General features: G+C 39.6%; 1 protein-coding gene across 6 annotated transcripts in view; it reads left to right on the top strand.

The window, feature by feature from the left end:
- The window catches only part of evi5b (ecotropic viral integration site 5b), a 65,752-nt gene that overhangs the window by 629 nt on the left and 38,586 nt on the right, over window positions 1-26,537 (top strand). For 3 of the 6 annotated variants that reach the window (XM_017479871.3, XM_017479867.3, XM_053683809.1), the window contains exon 2: window positions 17,283-17,521. In XM_017479871.3, coding sequence (XP_017335360.1) covers window positions 17,283-17,521 — 239 coding nt within the window. Of the gene's footprint in view, window positions 1-2,177; window positions 2,400-2,716; window positions 2,768-14,399; window positions 15,047-17,282; window positions 17,522-26,537 lie in introns of those variants that run through there. The other 3 variants (XM_017479866.3, XM_017479869.3, XM_017479870.3) reach the window with 3 other exon arrangements.

Below are 26,537 nucleotides of genomic sequence, written 5' to 3'. Positions count from 1 at the left end.
GTTTAACGTAGTATTGAAGTCTAAGCTTAAAAAAATAATTAAACCCAGGTTGAACACAACTGTTAAGTTAGACAGAGAACTGAAGCTAAGGTTGATGAAGGACAACCTCTAAAGTGCATCCTCACGGCATTTGAAATAGGTGGGAATGAACATCATAAAGTGATTGAATCTGCTGGATAGTTCCTTGCTAAGTATCTAGTGTGGAGGAGCTCAACTGTCATTGTCTTTGTCCTCACTGCAGCATAGATTAGTCATTTCCGCTCTTTAACACATGATGCAACACATCAATTAAAGTGTAGGTTTAACAGTTGTAGGGAAAACTAAATTACAAGGGAAGCAGCTTCTGACCCTACAGCACCAAATGTTTTATAGCTAGGCATGGGTTGCAGAAGGATTAGGTTAAAGCCTGAAGCATACATTTTAAAGGATTTATTATATAAATCTTCTTTTCTATCTATAGGTTCTATATAATTCTATATAAAATGTATATAATGTTGCTCTTATTAATTGCTGTCAATACTTAATTTTGTCCATTTTTAGTGAAATTAGCATAGACACTTTCATTTGAGGAACTTTTTCCATTTTCTCAATTAACATAATGTGTATGCTTAAATTTTGGAATTCTAAGCCACTGTCTGTTTGGAGTTTCACATGTTTTCTCCATGTCCAAATGGGTTTCCTCCAGGTTCTCTGGTTTCCTCCCACTGTCCATAAACATGCCAGTATGTAGATTGGCTACTCTAAATTGCCCCTACATGTAAATGTGTGTGTTCATGGTGCCCATTACTCGCTTACACCCAGTGTTTCTGGGATAGGCTCCAGATCCAGTGCAACCCTGAACAGAACTTCAGTTACTGAAGATATTGAATATTACATTGACTACCCCGAAGAATGAATGAATGAAAAAAAATGATCTTTAAAGATGAAAAACGAAAAGGTGAATTCATTCATTCATTCATTTATTCATTCATTCAACATTTATTCATTTATCTTCAGTAACTGCTTTATCTAAGTCAGGATCCTGGTGATTCCGGAGCCACTACTGGGAACACTGGTCATGAGGCGGGAATACACCCTGGAAGGGACACCAGTACACTGCAGGGCACCATGCACACACACATTCACATGCTCAATCACACCTAGGGGAACATTTAGTGTAGCCAATTCACTTACTGGTATGTTTTTGGAGGTGGGAGGAAACCAGAGAACCCAGAAAAAAACCCCACATAGACAAAGGAATAACATACCAAACTCCCTATAGACAGCAAACTGAACTCAGGATCAAAACAGGGATCTTGGAGCTGTGAGGCCACGATGATAAATTAATGATAAGTCAGTGTGTGTTAATGTTAAAAGATAATTTTTTATGTAATTCAGTTGAAAATATTGGAGCTACCCAGTCCAGGGTTTCTACCCTTCTATATTCGTCTAGATTTTAGCATACATGCTCATGTAACACCTAATTCATCACATGAGTTTAATATCTATTATACTAAAGTGGACCTGGGATGTGAAGAGGGACAAATATAATGTTTGAGGCGTATATAAGGACAACAGCAATGTACAACCCCAATTCCAAAAAAGTTGGGATGTTGTGTCAAATGTAAATTATAACAGAATCCAGTGATTTGCAAATCTCATAAACCCATATGTTATTCACAACAGAACATAGAAAACATCAGATGTTTAAACTGAGAAAACGCACCATTTTAAGAAAAAAAATGATTAAATCATTTTGAATTTGATGGCTGCAACACGTCTCAAAAAAGTTGGGACGGGTGGGGGGCAACAAAAGGCTGGAAAAGTTGTGTTCTGCTTTTGTTTACATTTTACACAGGGTCCCAACTTTTTAGGAATTGGGGTTGTACAATATTAATACCAGTTTGAGGTTACATTGAAGTCAAAGTTGTATTTTTAAAAAAGAATTAAACCCAACCTTCAACCCAAGGCAAGATCAACAATCTGTGCATGTATATGGCTGTTGTTGTTTTTTTTTTGTTGTTGTTGTTGTTTTTTAACGGAATCTTTGTTTACTGTAACTGTGTACAATAATTTTCCTCAGCTCTTTAATCACCCAGCAGATGGCAGCATTAGTCTTGAATGTAACATGATGCGCATGCGCGGTCAGCTCCAGCGTAGTGACGTGTGTCTGGCCCATTTGTCGGCGCAGTGTGTGCATGTACGCATACATACACACTCCGGTTCCTGCCTAGCAAGCTTGCTTGAACTCCATGGATATTGTTGAAACCGTGCCCGGTGTGAAACGCGCTCGTTGACGTTGTTTTGGACGGTGCAATCCCACACGGTCCGACCGCCTGCGTGAGATAATGCCAGTGCACTTCGCTCCACGGGAAGTTAATGTTTAGCTAAAGGACAGGATTGACCAAAAAGCTTCCAAGGTAAAACTGCTGGAGCTGGATTTTTCCCCTAGCAAGGCTGTGCTGTTGTAGCTCAGAGGGAGGTGCATGGCTGCCTGTTGTTGCACGGAGGAGCTCCTTTATTTTTATTTTAAACTTGCTCTTTAAAGCTGATGCAGCGTCGCTTTGCTTTGCTTCGCTTCATCCTTAGTTAACGCGTGTTTACATCTCACGTGCTGTGTTTATCCACAGTGTTTTCATGTACTGTCTCTGAACTACCCATTCACTACATTATTATTTAGTGTTGTTTTTTTTCCTGCTTTAACACACCCATTTAACCTCATATGTTGTTTTTCCAGGACTTGCTGCATTGAATAAGGTGTGTTAAAGCCGGAAAACACACTAACATGGTGAGGACACAGGGATAATAACAACAGAGCAGGACTGGGGAACGTTATCTAAAGCCTAAAAGAGACTGCTGAAGGTCTTGAAGTAACTTGCTGGTTAGGTTTAATACTTATATTACTGACTAACTCCACTTAATTCCAGCGTTTGACAATGTAAAGTGTTTTGTGTGTTGCTGTTGCCATACACACATTCGTCCTTGGGGTATACCAATGCAGTGTATACTGTATCTGTCTTATCTGACTGTATGTAGATCTGCTGGTTAGCTCGTCTGTGCCTGTTTACTGTCTTCTATACAAACTGTTGGATATCTATATATTTTCTTCACTAACCACTTTACAACCTGGTCAGGTGTATCAAGAGCCTGTCCTAGGAACACTGAGGCAGGCAGAAGTGAGGCAGGAATTCACCCTGAATGGGATACCAGACCATCACAGAACACAGTTCACACACTCATTCACACACACAAGGGCAATTTAGCGGAGCCGGTCCATCGATCAGCATGTTTTTGGGATTTGGGAAGAAAACTCTGAACCTGGGGAGAATTTCGCAAAAAAAATCCACACAGACACTAACCTGGCCTCAAGATCGAACCGGGGACTCTGGAACCACCACCTAATGAGGTTTATTATTATTATTATTATTTTTTTACTTGTAAGCTTGTGTTCTTGAACTTGTAGATTAGAGCAGCTCTCTGAAAACACACTGTTCTCATTAGTCTCTTGAAAGTTAGATGGCGAAGCTGATGGAAAAGTTGATTGGGCTCAGTTCTAGGACTGAAGTAAACCTTGATCCTTTAAATCCGTGGCTCTGAAGGTACAGTCTGGGGATAACCAGGTGTCTGTTCAACTTTGCCAGGGGCTCTGTGATTTAAATTTTTTTTATTGCAGTGGTTGAAATCACAAGCAGACACCATGAAAGTTGTTATTTATTATTGAGTTCTTATACTTCTTAGCCTGCTTGAATGGTCTCTTCAGTTGAAAAACAAGTAAGCCTAAAATATGTGGGGCTCGGTGATGGTGGCTTAGTGGTTAGCACGTTTGCTTCACACCTCCGTGGTTTGGGGTTGCCTTTGCTATGTGTGGCACAGAGTTTGCATGTTCTCCCTGTGCTTTGGGGGTTTCCTCTAGGTACTCTAGTTTCTTCCAAAATTCCAAAGACATGCATTGTGGGCTGATTGGCATTTCCAAATTGTCTGTAATGTATGAATGTATGTGCGATTGTTCCCTGCGATGGGTACGCACCCCGTCCAGGGCGTCCCCCACCTTGTGCCCCAAGTTTCCGGGGATAGGCTTCAGGCTCCCCCGTGCGACCCTGTGTAGGATAAGCGGTATGGAAGATGGATGGATGTACCGACTGACCTAACGTGTTCTGTTGGTGTGAAAACTCGGGAATAGAATAGAAAGAGAGGTGATTTTCCACATCTTGAATCCAAGCTCTGGTGTGATTTTGCAGATCATGTCTGCTTTGAGGGCTCATCCTCTTTAGTGCAGAGTTAATCCCTTGTCAATTTGAGCATTTGTCATCATATAAAGTGTGTGCATAGTGGTTATATGTGGAATAGAGAGGAAACAGACTTGTCTTATTCAGCCAAGCAGGGAAAGAAGAGTTGGCAGAGATTAAACATATTGATCTGTGTGTCTGTCTCGGTGTGTGTGTGTTAGAAGTTTGGCTCTGATGTGTTAGTGGTCTGAAGGAGAGCAGTTGGAGACCACACAGAAAAGTTTGGCTTGTCTGTACTTGTCTAGTCAAATGCCTTTGAGTGTGTGTTTTAAACAAGACCCACTACCAGGCATCTTAATGCGAATCCTTAATGCGAATAGAAGCAGCACCTGGAATCAATTTGTGTCTCTTATCTGTGTGGTTAAAGCACGTGTCCATGTGCTCATAGTCATTTAATCTCTCTCTCTCACTATTTCTCTCTTATTTCTGTGTATATCGGTGTGAATTCTTTGTTGGTCTCCTTCTCACCCTCTCTCGCTCTTCTGCAATGCAAGTTGAATGTGTGCCTGGCAGGGCGAGCTGATTGAAATTCTCTTGCACACCTCCTTGCCATGTGACCATGAAATGCGAAGGCAAATTCATTCATTCATGCCAGATGAGGAAAAGAGCAACACCGCTTTGTCGGAACAAATTTATAGAAGTGGTGATGTATGTATCTAAAATTTCAGCACTAGCCAGAATTATGCACGAATACCATGTAAATCGGTGGTTTTAGTGCCGTTCTGCTGGTTATTGTCCATTGCCAGTCTTGGCTTCCCTTAAAACAAATGCCTTGGCCATTCTCACGTTGTTCATTCCACTGTCCTAGTGCTGTACTTTGCCTTTCATTGGAAATGGCTTCATATTCACCATGCTCCCTCATTTAGTATTCTGCCGGTGTCTTTGCTTCACTCTTAAACCAATGCAGGGAGACTTGTCTGTGCACCCTGGATTTCTGCTCCATGCTGAGGATTTTGGTTAAGACTCCACTTGTGATGGAGGGCATTGCTGCATCCAGCAGATTTGAACAGAGGACAGTGTTAACAAACGCAGCATGATAGAAGACTCGCTCATTCTGTAACAAAGAGTGCAGCTGCAAATCAGAGCTTTAGTCACACATAATCGTGGCGCAAATGCCATCTGGCCTTGTGGGAAGACCCTTTGTTTTGAATCCAAGCTCTGGAGAAAATGTTTGTTTCATTTGCTTGGTTAAGTGTGTGTAGGTGTGTGTGTATGTATGAGCAGGGTGAGGTTAACCTAGTTGAACGGGGATACAACATACAGTGTTGTGGAAGTGTTGGAGGCCCTTGACCGTAAGGCAAGGAGAGACGGCAAGAGAGATGACAGGCTGAGCTGCTCCCTGATTGTACAGAAGGCTGTCCTGCTGTGCATCTGAACTCGGGGAACACATTGCACCTCTGTGCTTTCTGTGATAACTGCAGACAGTTTTTTTTTTTCTGTCAGTTAGCTGGGTTAGACATGGCACATCGGGCCACGTCGATCAAAGCACCCTATTTCCAGCAAACCTCCTTCATCAAGGTGTCACACGTGTTTTTCGACTGAAATAAATTATTGGCATGAGCAGTGCCGCTTCAGAATGTGAAAATTCACATAATTTAAGTGAGGAATAAAACAAGACAAGGTGTGTTACAGGAAAAAATAATCAGACCTTCCAGGATTTTGTGATCGCAGAAATGAACGCAAAATCGTTCCAACGCCGCAGTATTCGGAGGAGCTTGCAATTTTTCAGAAATTACTGTGCATTTGGGCCAAGATGTGTCATGTGACATTATCACAATGCACATTCAGTCAAAGCCCCCGTCAATTCACGTGTCGAACGCAATTTTCATGAAGACATGAGAATTTTGTGCAATTGCAATTTCGCCAATTCATGTAAAAAAAAAAAAAAAAAAAACACAAAGAAAAACAACTCCATAAATTGTGAAATCCTGTACGGGACTGAATAATCCACAGTGTGTGAGTGGGATGTGGTCTGAGACAAAGTAGAGTCATTCGCCGTTACCACCCCAAATATATTATTTTCCTATGACCGCACGTCCCAGGGCTCGATCGAGTATTTCAGAATTAAGGAACTTCTGATTTCCTGCTGAGTTTTATGCACAACAGTCTGTAGAGTTTAAATAGAAAGGTGTGAAAAACAAAAAGCCTTCATTGCGCACTAGTTTTGCTTGCAAAAACACCTGTGAGCAGTCAGAGGAGGATGGCCAGGCAGGTTAGAGCTGACAGGAAGGTCACGAAACTCAAAGAACGACTTTTCACATCAGCGGTCATCAGAAAAGCATCTCTGAACGCACAATACATCAAACCTACAACATCAAGTTCCATCCCTCTCAGCCAAGACCAGGCGTCTGATGCTAGAATGTACAGGCAGTGCTTCAGGTACTAGAGTGTACTATGCTGATTATGTTTCAGGAAATATTTATAAAGCGCATGAGATGTTTTTGGTCAGCATTCTCAGAGCACATATTTAACTCTCATTAGAGGCCTGTCAGCTAAATTTATTCATTTGCCAGACATTTTTATCCAAACTGACTTATAAGTGAGCCGGAATGCAATCCAAGAATGTTAAGTGGAGGATTAAAGGGCTTGCTCGAGTGCCTAACGAAGACAGACTGGAATTGGGACTTGCATTTTTCCTCTGTCGTGCCACTACCCTGTAACACATCCACTGCTAAACTGATATGGCAGATTTGTAACGATGAAAATGCATGTCCTTTAGTAAATCAACCTCCAGTTTGTTTTCCTGGCACGGTGCCAAGTTGTAAGATGAGCCGGGCATCGTATTGATTAATTTAGCTGGTGTCAGATGGCTAAACCTTCCTACTGCAGTGTTATCTCACATATTAGCCTCATTTACTTCAGGGGTGATGGTTTGGACGAACATTACTCTTGAAACATAGACTGTCAAACTTGTATAGTGTAGTTTTTTCTGTGTTCATGTCTGGGAAAGTTCACTAGACTGTTCTTGTGTATATCGATCTGTTGAAAGGTGTATGTTCTGAGGCAGCAGCTTTTCCATTGTCGAGCTTATTTGGACAGCTGGAGCAAAATCCATAACAGCCAGCAGGGGGATTTTTTTATTTTTTATTTTTTTATACCAGTGCAACAGCCAAAAAAAATTCCCTAATCACCTGGCATGACTTTGCCCAAATATCCCTGTAGTCTGTTTGTAATCCATCCTGACTGAACATTGGCATAAAATAAAAATCCCCTGAATGACTTTCATCATTCAGTAATGATGACATTTGTTTCTGAATAAAACATTTTTTCTTTAAATTTCTGTGATAATCATCTCTATGTAAAGAGCGTTATTCAGCAGCGTTTTAGTCCTTCAGCCTGTTCAAATCAGTCACCTCGGCTGCGTCCAAATATCCCTACTCCCCTACTATACAGTAGGCGGAAAGCAGTACGCCGAAAGAGAAGTATGTCCGAATTCTCAGTAATCGTTAAACAGTAGGCGAGAAATACCCGGATGACCTACCGCCTCGATTCTGCGGTGTGGAAGCAATGGACACTGCACTATCCCATAAGGCAATCTGCACTTATAAAGTTGTAGGTCACATGACAGTGCCAACATGGCGGATGCAATATATCCGGATTGTATTCATACTACACACACACTGATCAGTACGTACTGTATCTCATCATAATGTCACAGTATGCGATTTTGGATGCAGCCCGTCTCGTCTGTACTCTCTACTCAAACAGATCAGGTTCTAAAGCTTCACATTTCGTGCTAATACCGTCATCGACGCTTTTGTGCTCATCATCTCATAGATCACTAACTAGACAAGCGGAGTCTCTGCTGTAACTTTGTTCTGACTGTATTGTGTAGTGCATTGCATTACGGACCTTTTGAGTCCATGTAGAGAGAAATTTATACAGATTTCTATAAAGCTGCCGTGTGAAAATGTCCATTGTTAAAAGTGCTATAAATCGAATTGAATTGAATTGAGTGTTTGCTGTCTCCACTGCATCTGCGTTGCCTTTCCAATTAATATGACCTTGAACGTTGTTGGAAATCGGTGACCGAGAAGAGAAGCACTTGCTCTTTTGTTTTTCCGAGCGAACAGTGAAACCTGACTTTCTTGATGTTTAATAGGAATGCACTAGCAGTATCCTCCTGCTAACATCAACGGTAGACGACTGCTGACTTCTCACGGGAATAGTGAACATTCAGCGCTAACTGACAATCTACCACCTACACATCCCAAATATTTTAATCTAAACATAGTTAATGTGTTTCAGGGTGGAGTTTTCCTTTAAACCTTCTATGAATGTAGGACTTGTTTATCCTCTTTGAACCTACAGTGTTAGATTGTACTGCATTAATGATGGACTTCTTCATGCACACGTCTTTGTCTAAAGTTTCAGTAACCGCAGCGGCTGTTGTTTTATTGTCTTGGTCAATGTTTTGCACTCGGCTCAATCGAAATCACTTTATCTCCCTACTACAGCAAAAGCATGCTGTGATTGCTTATCAGAACTGGAAAATATCTCACAATGCCCTTGGCTTTGGAAACAGGGTCAGGCTCAGCGTGTATTTCTAATAACTTCAGCTAGGTTTCCTGTTTTTTTTCTGTACAGGGCTGGATGTGTAGGTGTGGGTCCCTGCAGAGCGATAAACTGCCTATCTTTAATCACAGGCTTTGTTCATGTGATCATTTGCTGAAGCGCAGTGGCATCTGTCTGTAATTATGCTTCAGTGTTGCCTTGGTCGCTTACCTGCTGAGTTTCCGAATGTCTCACTCACAGCTAAATGCATCAGCACCAGGTGGCTTATTACTGTAGCATCAAACCTCATAATAGTGACCGCTCTGCTCTGTAGGACTGTTCCTCCACCCAGGAGCTCCAGCAGGGACCATGGAAAATTGCAACACACACCTACGTAAGACCTAAGCAGCCATGCATTATTAATTAATTTTTTTCGAGATCTCAACTTTATTTCCCTTTGTATTGGACATCCATCGTCCCAAAGTCAATTGTGTTTTTTGTTTTTTTTTAAATAGGTTTTTTGGTTAAATGCCTGAAATAAGGTCTGTGGTTAACACAAGCTCAAGATATGTTCCCGTTTTATACTACGCCATAACATACATCAGTAATAATCCACTCAAGATTTTTAAAAAAGCTTTTGCGTGTCTTGACAAAGACGGTTGCTAACAAGTGGCTAAATGGGACTACGGTGGTTGTCGGGGACATTAAACGTCATCATGCCAAACACGAAAACTCATCTGCTACAGGCTTGTGTTTTTATTCCCGCTCTTGCAACTTGTAGATTTATCAATTTATAGAACTTTCCAATTGTATTTTTTTTTTAAAATAAAGATTGAAAGAGTTGTCAGAAGCGTGGAGGTGGTGGTTATTTTGACATAACCAAAAGCTGTTTACTCACAATGTAATTTTATCCTGAGAAAATCTGCCGCTTTGTGAATGGGACTGGTGTTACATGCACGTTGGTATCTTCGCCATCATAAATGTTCAGTGTAGAGCTGGACCCTATCTCCACATTAAGAGAGAGAGCGGCGTACCCTTCTCAACTGTTTGGTCAGCGTTCTAGAATTAACGAATGAGTATGTCTGTGTGTTGACGAATCTAAAGCTAATACTTGTACGTACAGTACAGCTCATTTAAAGGTAGGAAGTTTCTTTGTTTCTGATGCTGTGAGCATTCACGTTGATTTGACGTCATTCTGTAAACGCGGAAGGAATTCTGAATCGAGAAGAATACCCCAAGTTGATTTCTGGGTCGCGGTGGCATTTCATGTCATGAAAGACATGGTCCTCATTTCCTCTGCTGAGAAAGAAGGGTTCACGAAGTTGTGCAAAAATTGTAACAGTGCCATCTATAGCAAATAGTGCAATAAATGTTTTTTTTTTTTTTTTAAATATCCATTCTTTAAATTATTCAAACAAAATACTGACTACGTATACATGCACACCAAATTCTGTTTAAGGTCTATATTTGTGTTGCAGCCATATTCCGAATACGATGTTTATATGCATACAGGCATCAGAATATTCCTGTATACATGGTTGTTGTAAGTATTGCTGAGTTGCCATTCCTTAATAGCTAGCCTACAGCTAAGCATCTGTTCACACCCACAAGTCCCTGCAAACTGAGCATGTGCATATATCTCCTTTCAGTGGATTTTCCGAATAAGGTGTTTACATGCAACAAATTTCCGATTAAAACAGGCATATTCCAGGATGGGAATCAGAATATTATCCTAATCTGGAAATTGGATTGCGGTATTTACATGACTCAATACTAATTTGAATATTAATTCATAAATATCCTTAAAATATCATTAATGTAAAATAATACAATTTCTAAAATGTAATTTTTAAATATTAAATTATTATAAAATTAACTAATTAGTAAGTTAATTAATATGGAGGTGCATGCAGAAGTAGTCACTGTTGTTATTTGCACTGTTAACTTTTGGTTCAGTTTGGATAGTATATTTTTATTTACTTTGATATTTAATAATCGTTTATATATTGATATTTATTTCATTTAAAAAAGTATCGTACTCTTTTAGGTTACAGTCAGTACTGTTTATTTTTGTAATCAAGTTCAGCAATATTTTTACTTTGAGTGTTGTTTTCATTCAGTATCAATTTTAAAAACTATCGGTTATCAGTAAAATCCACGATCAGTCGACCTCTAAATCTGCAGTAGTGTTTTCTTGTGCACCATCCACCATTTTCAACACGCAGTAGTGCAGTATTGAATGGCATGTGAGGTTGAGTCAGGAGCAACAGTCACTCCAATAACTACATATTTGAAACTGTTGAATAGTTACATGCAAAATAACTTAAATGCGTTAATCGAGAGCCATTTTTTTTTTAATCAGGTGATGGGATTTCCTTAAATCTAAATGTTTAGGAAATGTTTGTTTTGATAGACTTAAGTAAGATGAGTAAATGGAATAATAAACGTTCAAGGTTTTTTTGTTTTTGTATAGATAAATTTGAATAGCATCATCTCGGTGAAACAGTGAAGTTCTGACGAGCGTAACTGTTGGCCTTCTCTCAAAAAATCTTAGAACCAATGAAGGAAATGAGAGGAAATGATGCAGCTTCATTTCTCACCACTGTGTCTGTATGAAACGGATAGTTCCCATAAGAGTGTGTGGAGCCCTTGTTTATCATGCCAGCCATGTTTTAAGAAGTGCTGAGCTAAGCTTAGTTTCCCCTGTCATGTCCTGTGTTAGTGTTAAAGCCAGGTTACAAGATCATTTATACATAATGTTGTCTGTTGGATTATGGAAAGAGATATAATACCTATGTGTGCACCTAGTTAAATAATGAAAAGTGTTTAGACTAGTTCAGCTTGGTATTTTTAATCTGCAATGCCACCATGGGTTTATTTATTTATTTTTACACAAGAAACCGTACTCCTGGTTTATAAAGCATTAAGTGTACTATTGAAGTCCTGCTGCGTGTGTGTGTGTGCGCGTGTGTGCGAGCACGCACTTCCAAAACAGCTGTGTAAATGCACTCCAGACTAGCTCTGGCACAGCTGTGGTGTTGAGGCCTTGAGGGTTATAAAGAGGGCAGGAAGACATAAACATTCCCTTTACACTGTGGTACTGATCCAGCATAACTTCTTATTTACTTCACTCTGATTCACATGCATATGTTCCTTTTAACCTAATTGCTTTTGCTGAAGTATTTGCAATTGTACATGTGTCCTCTTCAAAATTTGGGCTTACTCTGAAATCATCATGAGTCATTTTTCCTTCCACCCCACCCACAAAAATGCTAAAACTAAGTATGCATCATGGTAAACTGCTGATACTGTTCTGTAATCATTAGAGGCATATTGAAGAGTATTTCAAGGAATTAAAATTCTTGTTTTCCCGTCATGTTAACTGCATAATCTGCATGGAAGTTCAGGAATCTCTCTTCACCCCCGAGTTCAGCGTATGATGTCATGTCGCTTGGCTGCTCACGCCATCAACAGTAAATTATAATAATCAGTTCATGACTTTAAAAGTGTTGCTGGTACTATTTACTTTCAATAATCAACACAGACATATTAGTTATATTAGCCACTGGTCACCAAACGATTATGATTGGAGCTAAAGTTTTCAGGAAGGTAGATCTCCAGGAACAGGGTTGGTGACCATACTGTCATTTCACTGTTTTGAAAATGTTTGACAAAAGTCAGCTGGCGAACAAAACAAAACACTTTCATGGATGCGTTTTTTTTTTCTTTTTCTTTTCCCATATGTTGTAGCTGAAACACGCCAAGATAAAAAATGACGTCATTCCGAGTTCAGATGTCCTGAATGTAACATTGATTTCACACTGAAAATGAGTGAAATCAATTTTACCTGGATTTTTTTGGCCAGTTACAACCCACCCACTCTAACATAAAACGGCTACCAATCCGGAGGCTGAAGACTGTCACTTGCACGACAACCACATCTCTTTGAACTGCTGCTCATGCTGTGTCGAGGGAACACACTAAGAGGAATGTGCTATCCGCCCATTTCAGTGCCTATGATTGGCAAGCGGTTCTGTGATTCATAAGGGTGAGAGAGTATGCCACCCCTACCTCCCCGACAGCACTCTTGAACTCCCAGCCACAGCTGGCTTTGGAATTGTCATGATTCGAATTTGCGATCTCCGGACAATAGGGCAAACACTTTTGTTGCACCACTTGGGAGCCAGTAAGATTTTTTTTTTAATGCTAAAGCAGGGAAAAATCAATATCTCACAAGCCTGTTGGATTCTCCTCTATAGCTCAGTCCACATGATTTCAATGGGGTTTAGGTCAGGGGACTGGTATGACCAAATCAGAAGCTTGATTCTGTGGTCATTGAATCATTTTTGTGTTAATTTGGATGTATGATCGTTGTAATGCTGGAAGATGCAACCCTGACCCATTTGCAACTTCTTGGCAAAGGCAGCCAGAAATCAGGTACTTCATGGATATGCCATATACGCTATTGTGTATTGTGATACTGTATGTATTTCGTCAGTTGGCTGACAACACAGATGAGCTGGTGCCTAAAAAAATTTAACCGTTATATGCAAGTGTTGTATGGGTTTTACATAATGGACGCGGGGAAGAAAACAGTTGGCAAGATCGGTACGTTTGAGGAAACAGACGAATTTGTTTAACCACCAAGAAAGCACCCCAAAGAGTGTGCTGAAATCCAGATAACACAGGGAGCACATGTGAACAGCGCTACATCCAGAAACAACACTGAAGTAAACAAATACATTTGAATTAGCACTCGTTATGAGAAAAACCAGCAGGTGCTGGAGAAACATGACTGAGACCATGGCATTTTATTGGTCAAGGATATAATACCCATCAAAACAGGGTTTTAAGCGACTTCTTAAAATAGTTGTTCCTCATAATGGCTTCGTGAGTCACAAATATTTTACTAACTAGCTGTACTCTGAATGCCAAGAGAAGTGCAATAAATCCCAAAACAATGAAACATGAATTGTGTTTGTAAATTGTTAAATAAAATGTAAATCAACTCAACTAATGTGTTCAGTATGTGGTCTCTGTTAGTCTTTTTCTTTGAGGTTATGTTTCCTTATAGAGCTAGAGCTATAGGGGAATTACTTTTGGTTGCTATGTTCATTTACTTGCAAAATAGTCCTAAATACCAACATGAAAATTAAATGTGATTAAGATTGTGAATTGTGAGTCAGCCTGAGGAAAAAAAAAATCGTGATACGATATATTTTTGCCAGCTCGCCCACCCGTAGTTTCTTTTCTGTATTCCGGAGGTGGGATCTAATTTTAGATTAGTAGGTTTAGTGACATGAAAATGCTCCCTTCTTCTGCAGACCTCAAATTGAGATCTTTGGCAATAATTCTGCAGCTAATTATATATAGGTTTGCTAACAAGCAAAAGTGTTGCATTCGATAAAACTGTGGAAAACTTTGACAGCTGCGTGCGGTCCAAGTTTTAAAAACGCTGACAATAGCCACGAAAGCTCAGACAAAACCGAATTGTGTGTTGCCATCGTTGAAAACCAGGATTATTTTACAAGTCTTGCTAATTACTTAACGCATCTTCCTTTCCTTTACTTCTCTTTCTAACTGTACTTTGCTCTGTCTGTTTTGCTTCCTGTCCATGCCCCACCTCTCGTACTTTTTTTCTCCCTCTCTCTTTCGCTCTCCATCGTCAGCAGCATGCAGGGAGCGGTAAATCCCACTCTAGAAAAGGGCCATTGTTTCTCGGGATTGAATACTCGTCTCATCAGTGGGGTTTTACAACCACAAAGCTCAGTGTTTGTAGTTTTCACTAGCAGTCCGGAAATGAAAGCTGCTTCACTCTGGATTCGCAGAAGTGCTTCTTGCAAATGAGAAAGTGGCTGTGATCTGAAGAGAGACACTTCCCCTGGGGTTACCGGCATGATGTGTGCTTTAACTGGTAATACACCAGACGTCACACGGGACTTTCTTCTGCCGGGTTAATTCCAGCTTCAAAGTCGCTTCAGCTGCAATGCCAAGGCTGATGGTCGCACACATCGTCTAATCGACTCAGTCTGTCTCAAGTCGCTCGTTTCGTGTGCACTTTGATCCCTGTGACACCGTGACAATCAGGTGCCTGTGAAATGGCTCCAACCTCAGCTTAAAGGCAGTAAGATGTTTGATGGGCTGAATAGTCACTGTGTAGGTCCTGGATTGAACATGGCTTGTTGAAAACTGTTCAGACCCATTTTATTTTATACGACTCTTTGCTCTTCAGCTTTGATGGAATTACTGTTTAAGAGTGACCTACTGAAGAAGGAGGTGCTCTTTAGGTAAGCATGCAATTCTTTTGTAAGGACTAAAACTAGTTTGGAGAATATGCTGGAGTTTTAAAATAATTTTTAAAAAATTTATTGCATGTAATAGTTGACAAGTATTTGGGAGCCATTTAGATTGGAGTTATTAAAAGGAATACAAGAGATGAGCGAATTTTATGTCTTCATCAGAGGAAGTCGATATATTTTATATGATGGTTGTTTCCTGAGCCAGTGGCTGAAGGGTACATGTCCAGCTGACTTCCAGCTGTCTTTGTTTTGTAACTTGCTGTGCTTGCTTTTGTGTCAATAGACACAGGGTCCTGATGAAGTCAGCAACTATTCTTGAAGAAGAAATGCCCAGCCCCAAAACATGTATACGCTATATGCATACGCTAAATGTTGACTGTATTTTTCTTTTTATTTTCAACATCACTGTGGGATAACTGATGAGTCTTCGTGGAATAATAATTTATTGTTTTGTTTTTGTATTTGTTTTTGTATGTATTTATTTATTTATGGCTATATTTCGTTGGAGTTATGCACCCATTATATTTACATTTATTCATTTAGCAGACGCTTTTATCCAAAGCGACTTATAAATGAGGAAATACAAGCAAAGCGATATATCAAGCGAGAACAATACAAGTAGTGCTACCATACAAGATTTATAATTGAGTTCTGGAGAAGCAAAGTGCGTAGAGTAGAGGTGTAAGAGCCAGGGTAATTTTTTTAATTAATTGATTTATTTTTTTATTTAATTTAATTAATTTTTTAAAAATAATGTGAGGTTGACATTTTAGGGGCTAGTTAAGTACTCATGGAAGAGGTGGGTCTTTAGCTGTTTTTGAAGATAGTGACCAATTCTGTGGTCCAGATTGAGGTTGGCAGTTCATTCCACCACTGAGGAACAGTTAGTGTGAAGGTTCTGGAAAGGGGCCTTGAGGTACACTGAGTATGAATTACTAAGCATCGGAATTACTAAGCATTTTTTTTTGTGTTAGGTTTTTAAGGCCATTGTGCTAGTGTTAAGTAAACAAGTGACTTTCAGAACAATAGTTCAAAAACATTACTGATATTGTTAAGCAGTTATTAAAAATAAGTACATGTAATGGTGCATAGTTGTATGTGCAAAATTATTCAAAGTTACATTCAGTGTTCTATACATTATCTATTCATAAATATGTGACCGAGTGCATTCAGCACCTGACCAGGAAGCGTGTTTAGAACCCAGGAGGACAAAAACCCCTGTAGGCTAGTTCAAACACAATTCAGCAGAACTTCATTCTTTCAATTTGCATTATTTTCCTGTGACATGCACATGCACACATCAGTGTGGGTCATTTCAAGCAGTGCGAGATGATCATTCACACAGTCTTCTTCTTGAAACATCTGCTGTACAAGCTTGTATCCTGCCCTGCTGTGTCTGAATATCTATATCCCTTCATTTATTTCAAGTTCTAATAGAGGATATTTTTAGCCCAGTATTTGTATACAGCTGGCGATACGGAGTCGGAAGACTCTTATTAATGACTGTACAGCTTTAAAGAAACCAAAGAAACTTAACATGTGACAAACTTTTGTCTGTTCATGAAGCGGTGCTCTCAGGCTTTTTTTTGATTAGGTAGAAGGATATCTGCTTTCATATCCTCTTAATATCTGATCGTACTTAAGTGTACGTACTGCCAAAAAGTCACATTCAGCAACTGCAAGTGCTTTACTTGCAGTCCTGTTAACATTTATGTAGATGCTAAAAATGATTTAAGCAACTAGAGTTGCAGTGTAGCAGAAAGCCAAGTTTCATTTTCGGCATGTTTTAATGTCAGGCCTGTCTGTTGAAGATTGAGAAGCTCAGCTCTAGGCTTGAGCACAGTATTCTGCTTTGGCATCGATGTACCAGCTCAATGAGTATTACATGTCCAAGCTGAATCAGGATTATTTGGATGAACAAATTTATCTGGGCTCGGGGTAATAAGTTAGCTAATCCACTGGGCAGTGTGCGGCCCTGTCCCATGTTTTGGTTTGCCTGATTTAGTCTTATTCTGGCTACTGAAATTTTCTTTTCTGCTCGAAAATAATAGCCCAGACATGAAATCTAGGTCCCTGAGTTCCTGATTTTTCCACCTCAGGGGAGTTCATAAGCTTATCCTGCGCCCTCTTACATAGCTATGAACGATGTGATTGCTCATAACAATGTTATTGACTACAGTTTGCACCCAGACAATTGAAGTGTGTAACCATCTATTTTCCTCAGGTGGCGACGGACAAAGTAGCCGGCAAGCTGAGTTCGACTCTTTCATGGGTGAAGAACTCAGTGTCGCACACGGTCAGTCAGATGGCTAGCCAGGTGGCCGCTCCGTCCTCACTGCACACGGTGGTGGGATCGTCCACCATCTCCCTGTCCTCGCCAGGCCTCTCTCCCTCAACTCCTTCCTCCACCCAGCTGAGCCCGGATGAAGTGGAGCTACTCGCCAAGCTTGAGGAGCAGAACAGGTGAGAGATTGTGTTCTGCTTCTGTGTATTTGTCCTTTTCCCTATTTATCAAGCCTAGTTGTTTATAGAGATGCAGCTGCTAATGTTCATCTGGAAGAACGGGTGATAGTGAGAGAAGAATAGTCCCTCAGGTTTGCGTACTTGCGTGTAGCATCATAGCCCAGTAAGGGTATTTTTGTTATGTCTCCAAAATCTTTTTCTTCAGATCTCCTTGGTGGTCTGAAGCAGGGGTGTCCAATCTTATCCACAAAGGGCCGGTGTGGGTGCAGGTTTTCATTCCAATCAAGCCGGAGCCACATTTGATTCCACGTGTATAATCAGTCGAGCTTGGCTTACAATAGACTCCAGTGTGGCTTCTGCTTGGTTAGAACGAAAACCTGCACCCACACTCGCCCTTTCCGGATAAGATTGGACATCCCTGGTCTGAAGCTTAAAAGCAAGTGTGAAGAAGATTTTAAATTGTTGGGGCAAATTTAGAAGGACCCTTCACTGTCATTCTATAATATTTTGCTTTTCCCCAGTAACAGAAAATACGCAATCACTTTCGACAAGTTGCTAAAGAAATGTCCCTGCCAATCACTGTCTAGTGTGTATCAGCCAAATTATAGGAGTTTTACAGCCTTTAACTGTAATTAAATTGTACCAGGAATAGACAAATCAGTAGCCTGTGTGCCCTGAAAGCAGATTTCATGTCCATGAAGTTAGGCTTCTATTTATAGTTGCCCGTTTAAGTAGATTTAACAACCAGAAAAAGAAAAAACCCAGCTTCCTATTGACCTTTCCGAGTTTTCATCTAGTGTATAGATATGTTTAAACTTTACAGCGATTAGACACACACCAATATGCTGTAACTAAAGTGCAAGTAACTCGTTTTAAATCCACCCACTGAACTACAAACATCAACCTGGCAGATGATGGGATGATTTTTATTAGGTGGATTAATTAGCATGCATAGGTGACAGACAGTCTCTTCACAATCAGGATCACGTAGGTATGTGGAAACTGAGCAAAATGAAATCTAGCACAAAGCTCTCAAATAACGTGGAGAGAAAGTGAAGATGCTAGCCAGACTCAAATAATATCTTTTAAGTGCGGCTGAAACGACTTACTGACTTTTTATCGATGGTGCAAACTTTGTTAGAAAGAACAGTGATCATGTAGACTTTCATATGCATTAGTTTGGATTAATAAACTTAACTAGCAAACTAGCTTGCCATATGTTGTTGTATTAAGTTACCATGTTTTTGTCTAGTTTCTGGGCAACCGAAACATAAGACTGGCCGCACACTGGAGCTTTTACTTCCCTGTTGTGCTAGCTAATGAATTTATGAGCTGTCCTCCCCTGTGTAATCACGGATGTACAGTACACTATAAGGCTAAATGTTTGTTGACCTGTGACTATCGCACCCATATGTAAGCCTTCCTTAAACTGTTCCACAAAGTTGGAAGCACACAATTGTTTAGGATGTCTTTTGTATGCTGTAGCATTACAATTTCCCTTCACTGAAATTAAGAGGCCCAAACCTGTTCCAGCATGACAGTGCTCCTGTACACAAAGCGAGGTCCATGAAGACATGGTTTGCCAAGGTTGGAATGGAGGAACTTGAGTGGCCTACACAGAGCCCTGACCTCAACCCCACTGAACAGCTGGAAAGCTGAGTGCAGCCCCAGGCCTCCTCATCCTACTTCAGTGTCTGACCTTACTAATGCTCTTGTGGCTGAATGTGCACAAATCCCCACAGCCACGCCCCAAAAGCTAGTGGAAAGCCTTCCAAGAAGAGTGGAAATCATTATAAACAGTAAAGGGGGACTAAATCTGGAATAGGTGTTCAACAAGCACATATGGGTGTGATGGTCAGGTGTCCACAAACTTTTGATCATATAGTGTGTTGTGTGTGTGGTGTTTTTGTTGTTTTTTTTTTTTGTTTTTTTTAAACATATTTGGACAAGCAAACATTTTGATCACATTTGAAACGGTGCTTGTTATTGAAGTTGATATACTTGAACAAAACTACAAGGAAATATAGCTGCAAGCAGCAATGACGGATTCCTCCTCAAGATTGCGGACCATTTCAGAATTGACATGGCAGAGAAACGTATCTCCTGTATTCAACATTTCAACACATTTGGATCAATGGCAGGTTTTAAGTTCATCTTTGTAGCTTTCCACAAATGATCATTATAGAGAAAAATCCATCATGCGGACATTATGGGTTCTTGAGACCTTTTTGTTCACCATGAGCAACAAGGCATGCATACCAACTTTCAGACATTTTGGCCTGGACCATTATGATTTGAGTAGTGTGTATTTGACTTCCTGTACATTGTGTTGCATGTGTAAAGTGACGCCTCTAATCGTGTCAGCTAAATTTAGAGTGAGCTCTCCTTGATGTTCACTGTGAGCATTGATAGAGTGAGAGTAGTGACATGGTGTTAACATGGTGGAGCGTCCACTGTGTGACAGCTTTGTGTAGGTCTGTGTCAGTAAGAACAGCACAGCACTGTCTACAAGAGGGATCTATAGCTGCCCCGCTTTCCCTTTTGTCCCTTTTCTCCAGTATTCAACCTAAAGCCTCTTTGTGTGTTCATGAGAAAACAGGCTTAGGAGCTTCTGTACAAGGCTTTGTGTGTACATACATGTGGTATATCCGGTATGCATGAGCATGGCAGACATACACAAGGCCTCTGTGTACTGTGTGTGGATATACGTACAATACGTGTATGAGAGTTCAGATGGTAGTAGAGGGCATCTGGCAGTGTGAAGGATTTGAGGTAACTGTTAGGTAGGAGTGGGTGTCAGTGTTGTCAGAAATTAATTTGAATGTCTAAAAGCAGACAAATGACAATCAGTGGGTTATGGAAGAACAATAGAGTACCAGTGGCTTTAATGTGTGCACACTCCAGTGCTGTAGTAGTGTGTTGAATGCTAAGTGTATCGATCACTCATGTGTAATAAAATTCTTTTTAGTCTTCCCCTATACTTTAGGAAAACTAGCATTTTACCAAATCAATGTAAAATGTTTTAATTTAGGGTATTTTTCTAATCTTGGCTGATGGACTGCAAAGATCATATTAGGTAAGGTTTAACAGAATTGAACAAACGCTCCGGTAAAACCTTGAATGCTTAACTGCTTTTCTCATCGATTTGACCATTTTGGGATAGCTACACGTCACAGTGAAACACACACAGTCCTATTCACTTCTGTTTTTATATATATATATATATATATATATATATATATATATATATATATATATATATATATATATATATATATATATATAGCTGTCACACTGATGAGACCACAGAGCAGTTTTGTCCCAATCCTGTAATTTCTCGTTGCATTGTACATGTGGAAATGCCCTTACGTTCACTATTAAACATAGCCACGAGTCCTACTGTCGATTGTTTACGATGTGACTTCACCAAGCGTTTTAAAGTTCTCCGATCACGATCATTCATGATTTTGAACATTCATTTTTCCGACCACATTTCATCCTCAAAATGGACAGTTCACCACTCTCCTTCCAGGTTTTAATAATTTGTTGGACAGTTCTTAACCAAATTCCAGTGATTTCAGCAGTCTCCTTGATGCAGGCCAATAATCTTCCCCTTCTGAAACCCAGTAACACAGTATCTTTTCCAGTTAAGGTGAAAAGAATTGTCAAACTCTGACTATAATGTGATGTGACAACTAAAGCATGAACAACCTGATTTTCTGTTCTGGTGTCCGCACTGGCTCAGTGCCTGTAAATCTGTCTCTATTTCCTACTCACACCTCCAAAGTAATCACTAATAATCAATAATCAGTCTTGTTCTATGGCTGCTCCGAACTCTTACCTACAGCAGCTACCGTTACAACCATTAACTTAATCACTTTTAACAATCATTAGAACATTTTGATGTCTTTGAATATCCACAAAATAACAGGTAAATAACATTTGTGTTTTTCAAAACATATTATTAGTCTATAAACAGTGTGTTTTTTTTGTTGTTGTTTTTTTGTTTTTGTTTTTTTAGCTTAGATGCTCATTTTCTTTCAGAAATGGATAAAATGCTGCATTAGAGCTGCTCACGGTGTCGTGAATGGATTGAGCATTGCTTTTGATTTTTTTTTACATACTCATCTGAAACTTTCATTGGTAATACAACAAAGAGCATGCAGCAATTTCATCTTGTGAAATAATGTTGAGAATAATTCTGAAATACAAGAGGTCACGAGTTCTTGTTAGAATGGAAGTGGTGGCTCAGTGGTTAAAGGCTCTGGGTTACTGATCAGAAGGTCAGGAGTTCAAGCCCCAGTACTGCCAAGCTACCACTGTTGGGCCCTTGGGCGAGGCCCTTAACCCTCAAATGTTCAGTTCTATAAAAGAGATAAACGTAAGTCGCTCTGGATAAGGGCATCTGCCAAATGGCATAAATGTAAACCCCAATTTTATTCTGAAGGAAAGGTTATAGGACAGGGTTAGGGGAAGGGTAAGCATGGAGACTAGAGATGACTGCAGAATAGTGGCATCAGAAATAGAAATGGGTGAAGTGTTAACGAGGTGACAGGAGCTGATTGGAAAAACACTTCCTAAGAAGTGACATAACAGCAGAATCAGGCTGGCAGGTAAATTAATCAGATTTGAGTATGTTTACTAAGGAAAGTGGAAAAGGCAGCAGACTTGCACAACGCACAGTGTGTTTCCTGTTCTAATACAAGAAAGAAAAAAATTATAGTCACACCCATGCACGTGTGTGTTTGGTGTACATATTTGTGGATCCTACATTTGCACTCCTGCAGCCATTGTATAAAACGGTGTGCTAAAGTTCCGTCTTATTTATCGTGACCAATCACTAGACATTGTACCACATGACCTCATGCTCGAAGACAAGCAGAGGGGAAAAGCAATGTGAGGAAAGCTACAAGTGTATTTTAAAGTGACTTGTAGTGCGACGTAGCAAATTTGTCCTTAACCAATATTTGAATGTATATACTGCGTAGTAAATTCCCAATTACTAAAGAAACGATAAATAAATGAATGAAAGGGGAAGTTTAGTCATGGCTTCATGTACCGTCTTGCTCAAAACTTGCGAGTGACACTTTACAAATAGAGCACATTTGATCAAGATTTCACTCTCAAGTGCCATGAGATGCTATCAGCAGAAGAGCCGAAACACATTTTACTGCCTGTTTTCTCACAATTTGGCAATTTGCCAGTTTCCACCCACTAGCTAGCTCTCCACTATCACATGACTGCTACCAACTAGGGAGGACGATGGCTGGCAGGTGAGACATGTCGAGCCGCTGGATGTTTTGAACCTGTTACTTATGCTACATCACAGGGCAGCTGAACACACTCAAAAGAAAATGCTAACCTACTTTTCTACAATATACATTCGAATATATTGATAATGCAGCGGTTTGATTTGTTGTCATTACAAAATAAACATTCATATATTATTTGTGTCAGTATCATCCCATGTCAGTATTGTCTCATGAAGCCTGTATTGGGATGTGTCTCATGTCATGGCTTTAGTGTATCGTCTCCTACCTATCTAATAATTTTTAATAATGTTTACAATATGTCCATTATGTACATATTGTTCCTTACAAAACTGGCCAAAGAATTGATTTTGATTCTGATATAAACAATTCCGACTCCTATTTCATCAAGAATTGTGTTAAATTCATACTGAATGGGCAGTGGGTTGAAGCTGCTCTACAGTTAACTATATGACTATATAGTCATTTCTTTAATAAGAAAATCTTTCTTATCAAGCTGCCAGGGAATTTCAGAAAATAGGCCTCTAAGGTGGTGTGTTTTAAGGAACGACACTCTTCCCCAGGCAGCATAAAGATAACACAATGTCATAATGAGTGAGCATTATATATGTATGTATGTATGTATGTATGTATGTATGTATGTATGTATGTATGTGTGTGTGTGTGTGTGTGTGTGTATAATATATATATATATATATATATATATATATATATATATATATATATATATATATATATATATATATATATAATTTTTATTTATTTATTCTTTTTCATAATGTAGCCTAATGTTAAAGCAGAATGACCTCTATTCCCCTTTGGGCTATCTGCTATCTTAATGTTGATTCTTACAAATGTTTACAGAGCAGTGTGAAGAAATGTAAAATGGTGTTCTTTATCAGATGAAAACCAGAAACTTTCTGAGATGGCAATAGTCCCTCTTCTCAGGGAAACCGACTCATCTCATAAAAGATAACGTTCTGTGTTGCTCGGTCTCTTTGTGTGTCCAATTGGGTTTGGCCTCTTGACCTTACTTGACCTTTGTTTTTGTTTTTTGTTTGTTTGTTTTTTTTTCTTCTTTTTTCTCTTCTTTTCAACCTGTTGTTTCTGTAGGCATGGTGTTCAGGCAATCTGCCCTCCGACCCCAGCTACACGGAGGCAGCCCTGGCCACAGCTGGGTCCTTTTCATGTGGCAGTAACTCCATGATTAACACTGTTCTATCCACCTGCTGCTCTCATACAGCTGTAGTGCAATCTTTTCTCAGTATAACACACGCGTCAGCACTGAGACTTCTCTTTATACCCTGCCGTACCTGCACCTGCTGAGGGTGTTGAACTGCATTCCTGCCACATGTAGTTTTCTCTCTGAATTAACACACCCGAGTCAGTTTGACATCTAATCAACACCATCCTGATTTTAGAAGGATTTAGTAAAGTGTCTTTTTGTTTGTTTTTTTTGGTGTTCGGTCATTTTAGAAAGTAATACAACACCGCGCTGATGAATTCTCGAATCACAAGGTGTGGATAAATTTTCCGTAACAGCACGTAGTTCTGTCTATAACACAAATGATCGATTTACAGTATATTCATGCGCTTGTTCTAATATGTTATTGTTTTTATGCTAACAGCTCATTCGCAGGGAATTTATGCTCCATATAATTTAAGTGTCCTAAACAGATTAAGAAAATTGATTTTACAAAGATAAACCTATAACTGTGGATCGGGTGGAAAGGAGAGGTTTATTAAACATTTATGGAAGGAGTCTTGGGTGTCAGTGCTTTGTAACAGTCATGGGAGTGGCTTCAGGACCAAGGAGTTTGCTCTTTCCAGTTTCTTGGAAACATGATGAGCTGTACTTTTGGTCTTATTAACTTCATGAGCGTGAAACAAAGAGAGGCTGGTGAAGGAATGACTGTTTATAGCGTCTCTAAATTAAGTGATAACAGGAACTAACTTGCGGACGTAAATGATTTAAAAGCATGATGCGTCATTGATTCTCAATTAAAAATAACAATTGTTTGGAAATCACTGTGGTACAAGAGGAATAAAACACTTCAGGTCATTGTAGGAAAATAATCAGCTTTGGGATGGTAACAGGAACTCTGCTTCATCACAGGCCCTATCGCACCTCCCCAGTTAACTGAAATGTTTTGAGTATTAAAAAAAAAAAAAGACTACCTTGTATCAGTGTGACAGTCACAGTACCTGAATAACAGGCAGTTCGTGATTACTGTGACCGCCTGATCAGTCAGCACTGCCAACCTGGTGTAACTGTGTCATGCTTCGATATCATAAACACCATATATCCTACAGAAGGAACGAGTCAACCCACATTGACTAGCTAAAATTTAAGCTCTGATTCAGGGGAAAAGGATTGAAAGCTGAATGTAGGGGAAGAAGACATAGCCAAGATGTACAGTATACATCTCTAGGATTGTTAGAAGCAGATACCCTGCTACTTCTAGCTACCTAGCTAAAATATAACGTAGATCACAAAGGTATAGAACTGGGTCATTTCTGATGTTCCTGTGCATTTTGTTCTCCATCCTATCCAAAAAACACCCCCCAAAAAACATTTGGCATGATCTGGATAGTGTTAGTGCACTAGCTATAACCCACACCAGAGGTTAAAAAGACATGTGTACATATGACAATATAACCGAGGAGAAACCCACTAGGAACTGGGTAATAATACAAATTCCAATTGTTTAGCATGAAAAAAGCCCAAATTCCATCCATTTTTCTTATTAGTATAGCATTCTCTTTTATCTGTTTGTTTACTCTTTCTTCCAATTGGCTGTGTCTCTAAATTTTATGCCAAGTCTGACCTTACACATTTATTATTACAGGATTGTCTGGGTGACTCAGCCGCTCAGGAACATCATATTATAGAGGATCTTTTGTCCTCTGACTCAGTAATCATTTTTTAAAAATTATTATTATTATTTCTAACAAAGAAATCCTTTGCACTGTAGCTTTAAATCAATGTGAAATCCCTGGGAAGTACACAGAGTGTATTGGGGGAAACCCTGAACCACAGATGAGTCATACAGTGGTCTGCTTTCTCTTTACCGTTGCTAGCTTGATAGTGCTGACGTAGTGCTGTTATCTAAAGTTATGTGTTAGTCATAGCTGTTACTGCTTAGCAACCTGAAACCAATGGATTAAGTAGCAGTTAGACAGTTAGACCTACCTGTTTGATACAGTAAACAGACGTAAACAAAGCCTTCACTGGGCCAAGAGTACTGGAGTGGCATTGTTCAATGCTCTGAGCAGTATGGGAAGCAGTTATACGCTGTAGTGCCTGAGCCTCGCTGTGTATGAGTACGCAGACAACTTGCTAATAAAGGAGTTTGGTTAAGAAATTTCATTTGAACAAGCGATTTGTTTAAAATTTTTTTTTTTTTTTTTTTTTTTTTTTTTTTTTTTTTTTTGGCATATGTGTGGGCTTACTCTGTATTTGAACCGCAGTACTTCTCTTATTAGTCCTTAATTGTCTAAATTAAAATTTATTAAAGCACTAATGAGGGTTTTTAGACTCTCCAGGCTCTATCACTTATACAGGAGGACATCATGTGCCTAGTGTGTTCTGTGTCTCCTCTGATGATGGAACATAGGATCAGTGATTATGGTAAATTAGATACACTGAGTAAAGCACCCACACACAGCTATAAGTACACATTTGCGCTCTCTCTCGCTCTCTCTCTCTCTCTTTCTCTCTCTCTCTCTCTCTCTCTTGTGAAAGT

The sequence above is a fragment of the Ictalurus punctatus genome, chromosome 11 (genome assembly GCF_001660625.3).
Source record: "Ictalurus punctatus breed USDA103 chromosome 11, Coco_2.0, whole genome shotgun sequence".
NCBI classification, from domain to species: domain Eukaryota; kingdom Metazoa; phylum Chordata; class Actinopteri; order Siluriformes; family Ictaluridae; genus Ictalurus; species Ictalurus punctatus.
The sequence above is the reverse complement of the archived record's forward strand: the minus strand, read 5'-3'. Positions and strand labels throughout refer to the sequence as shown.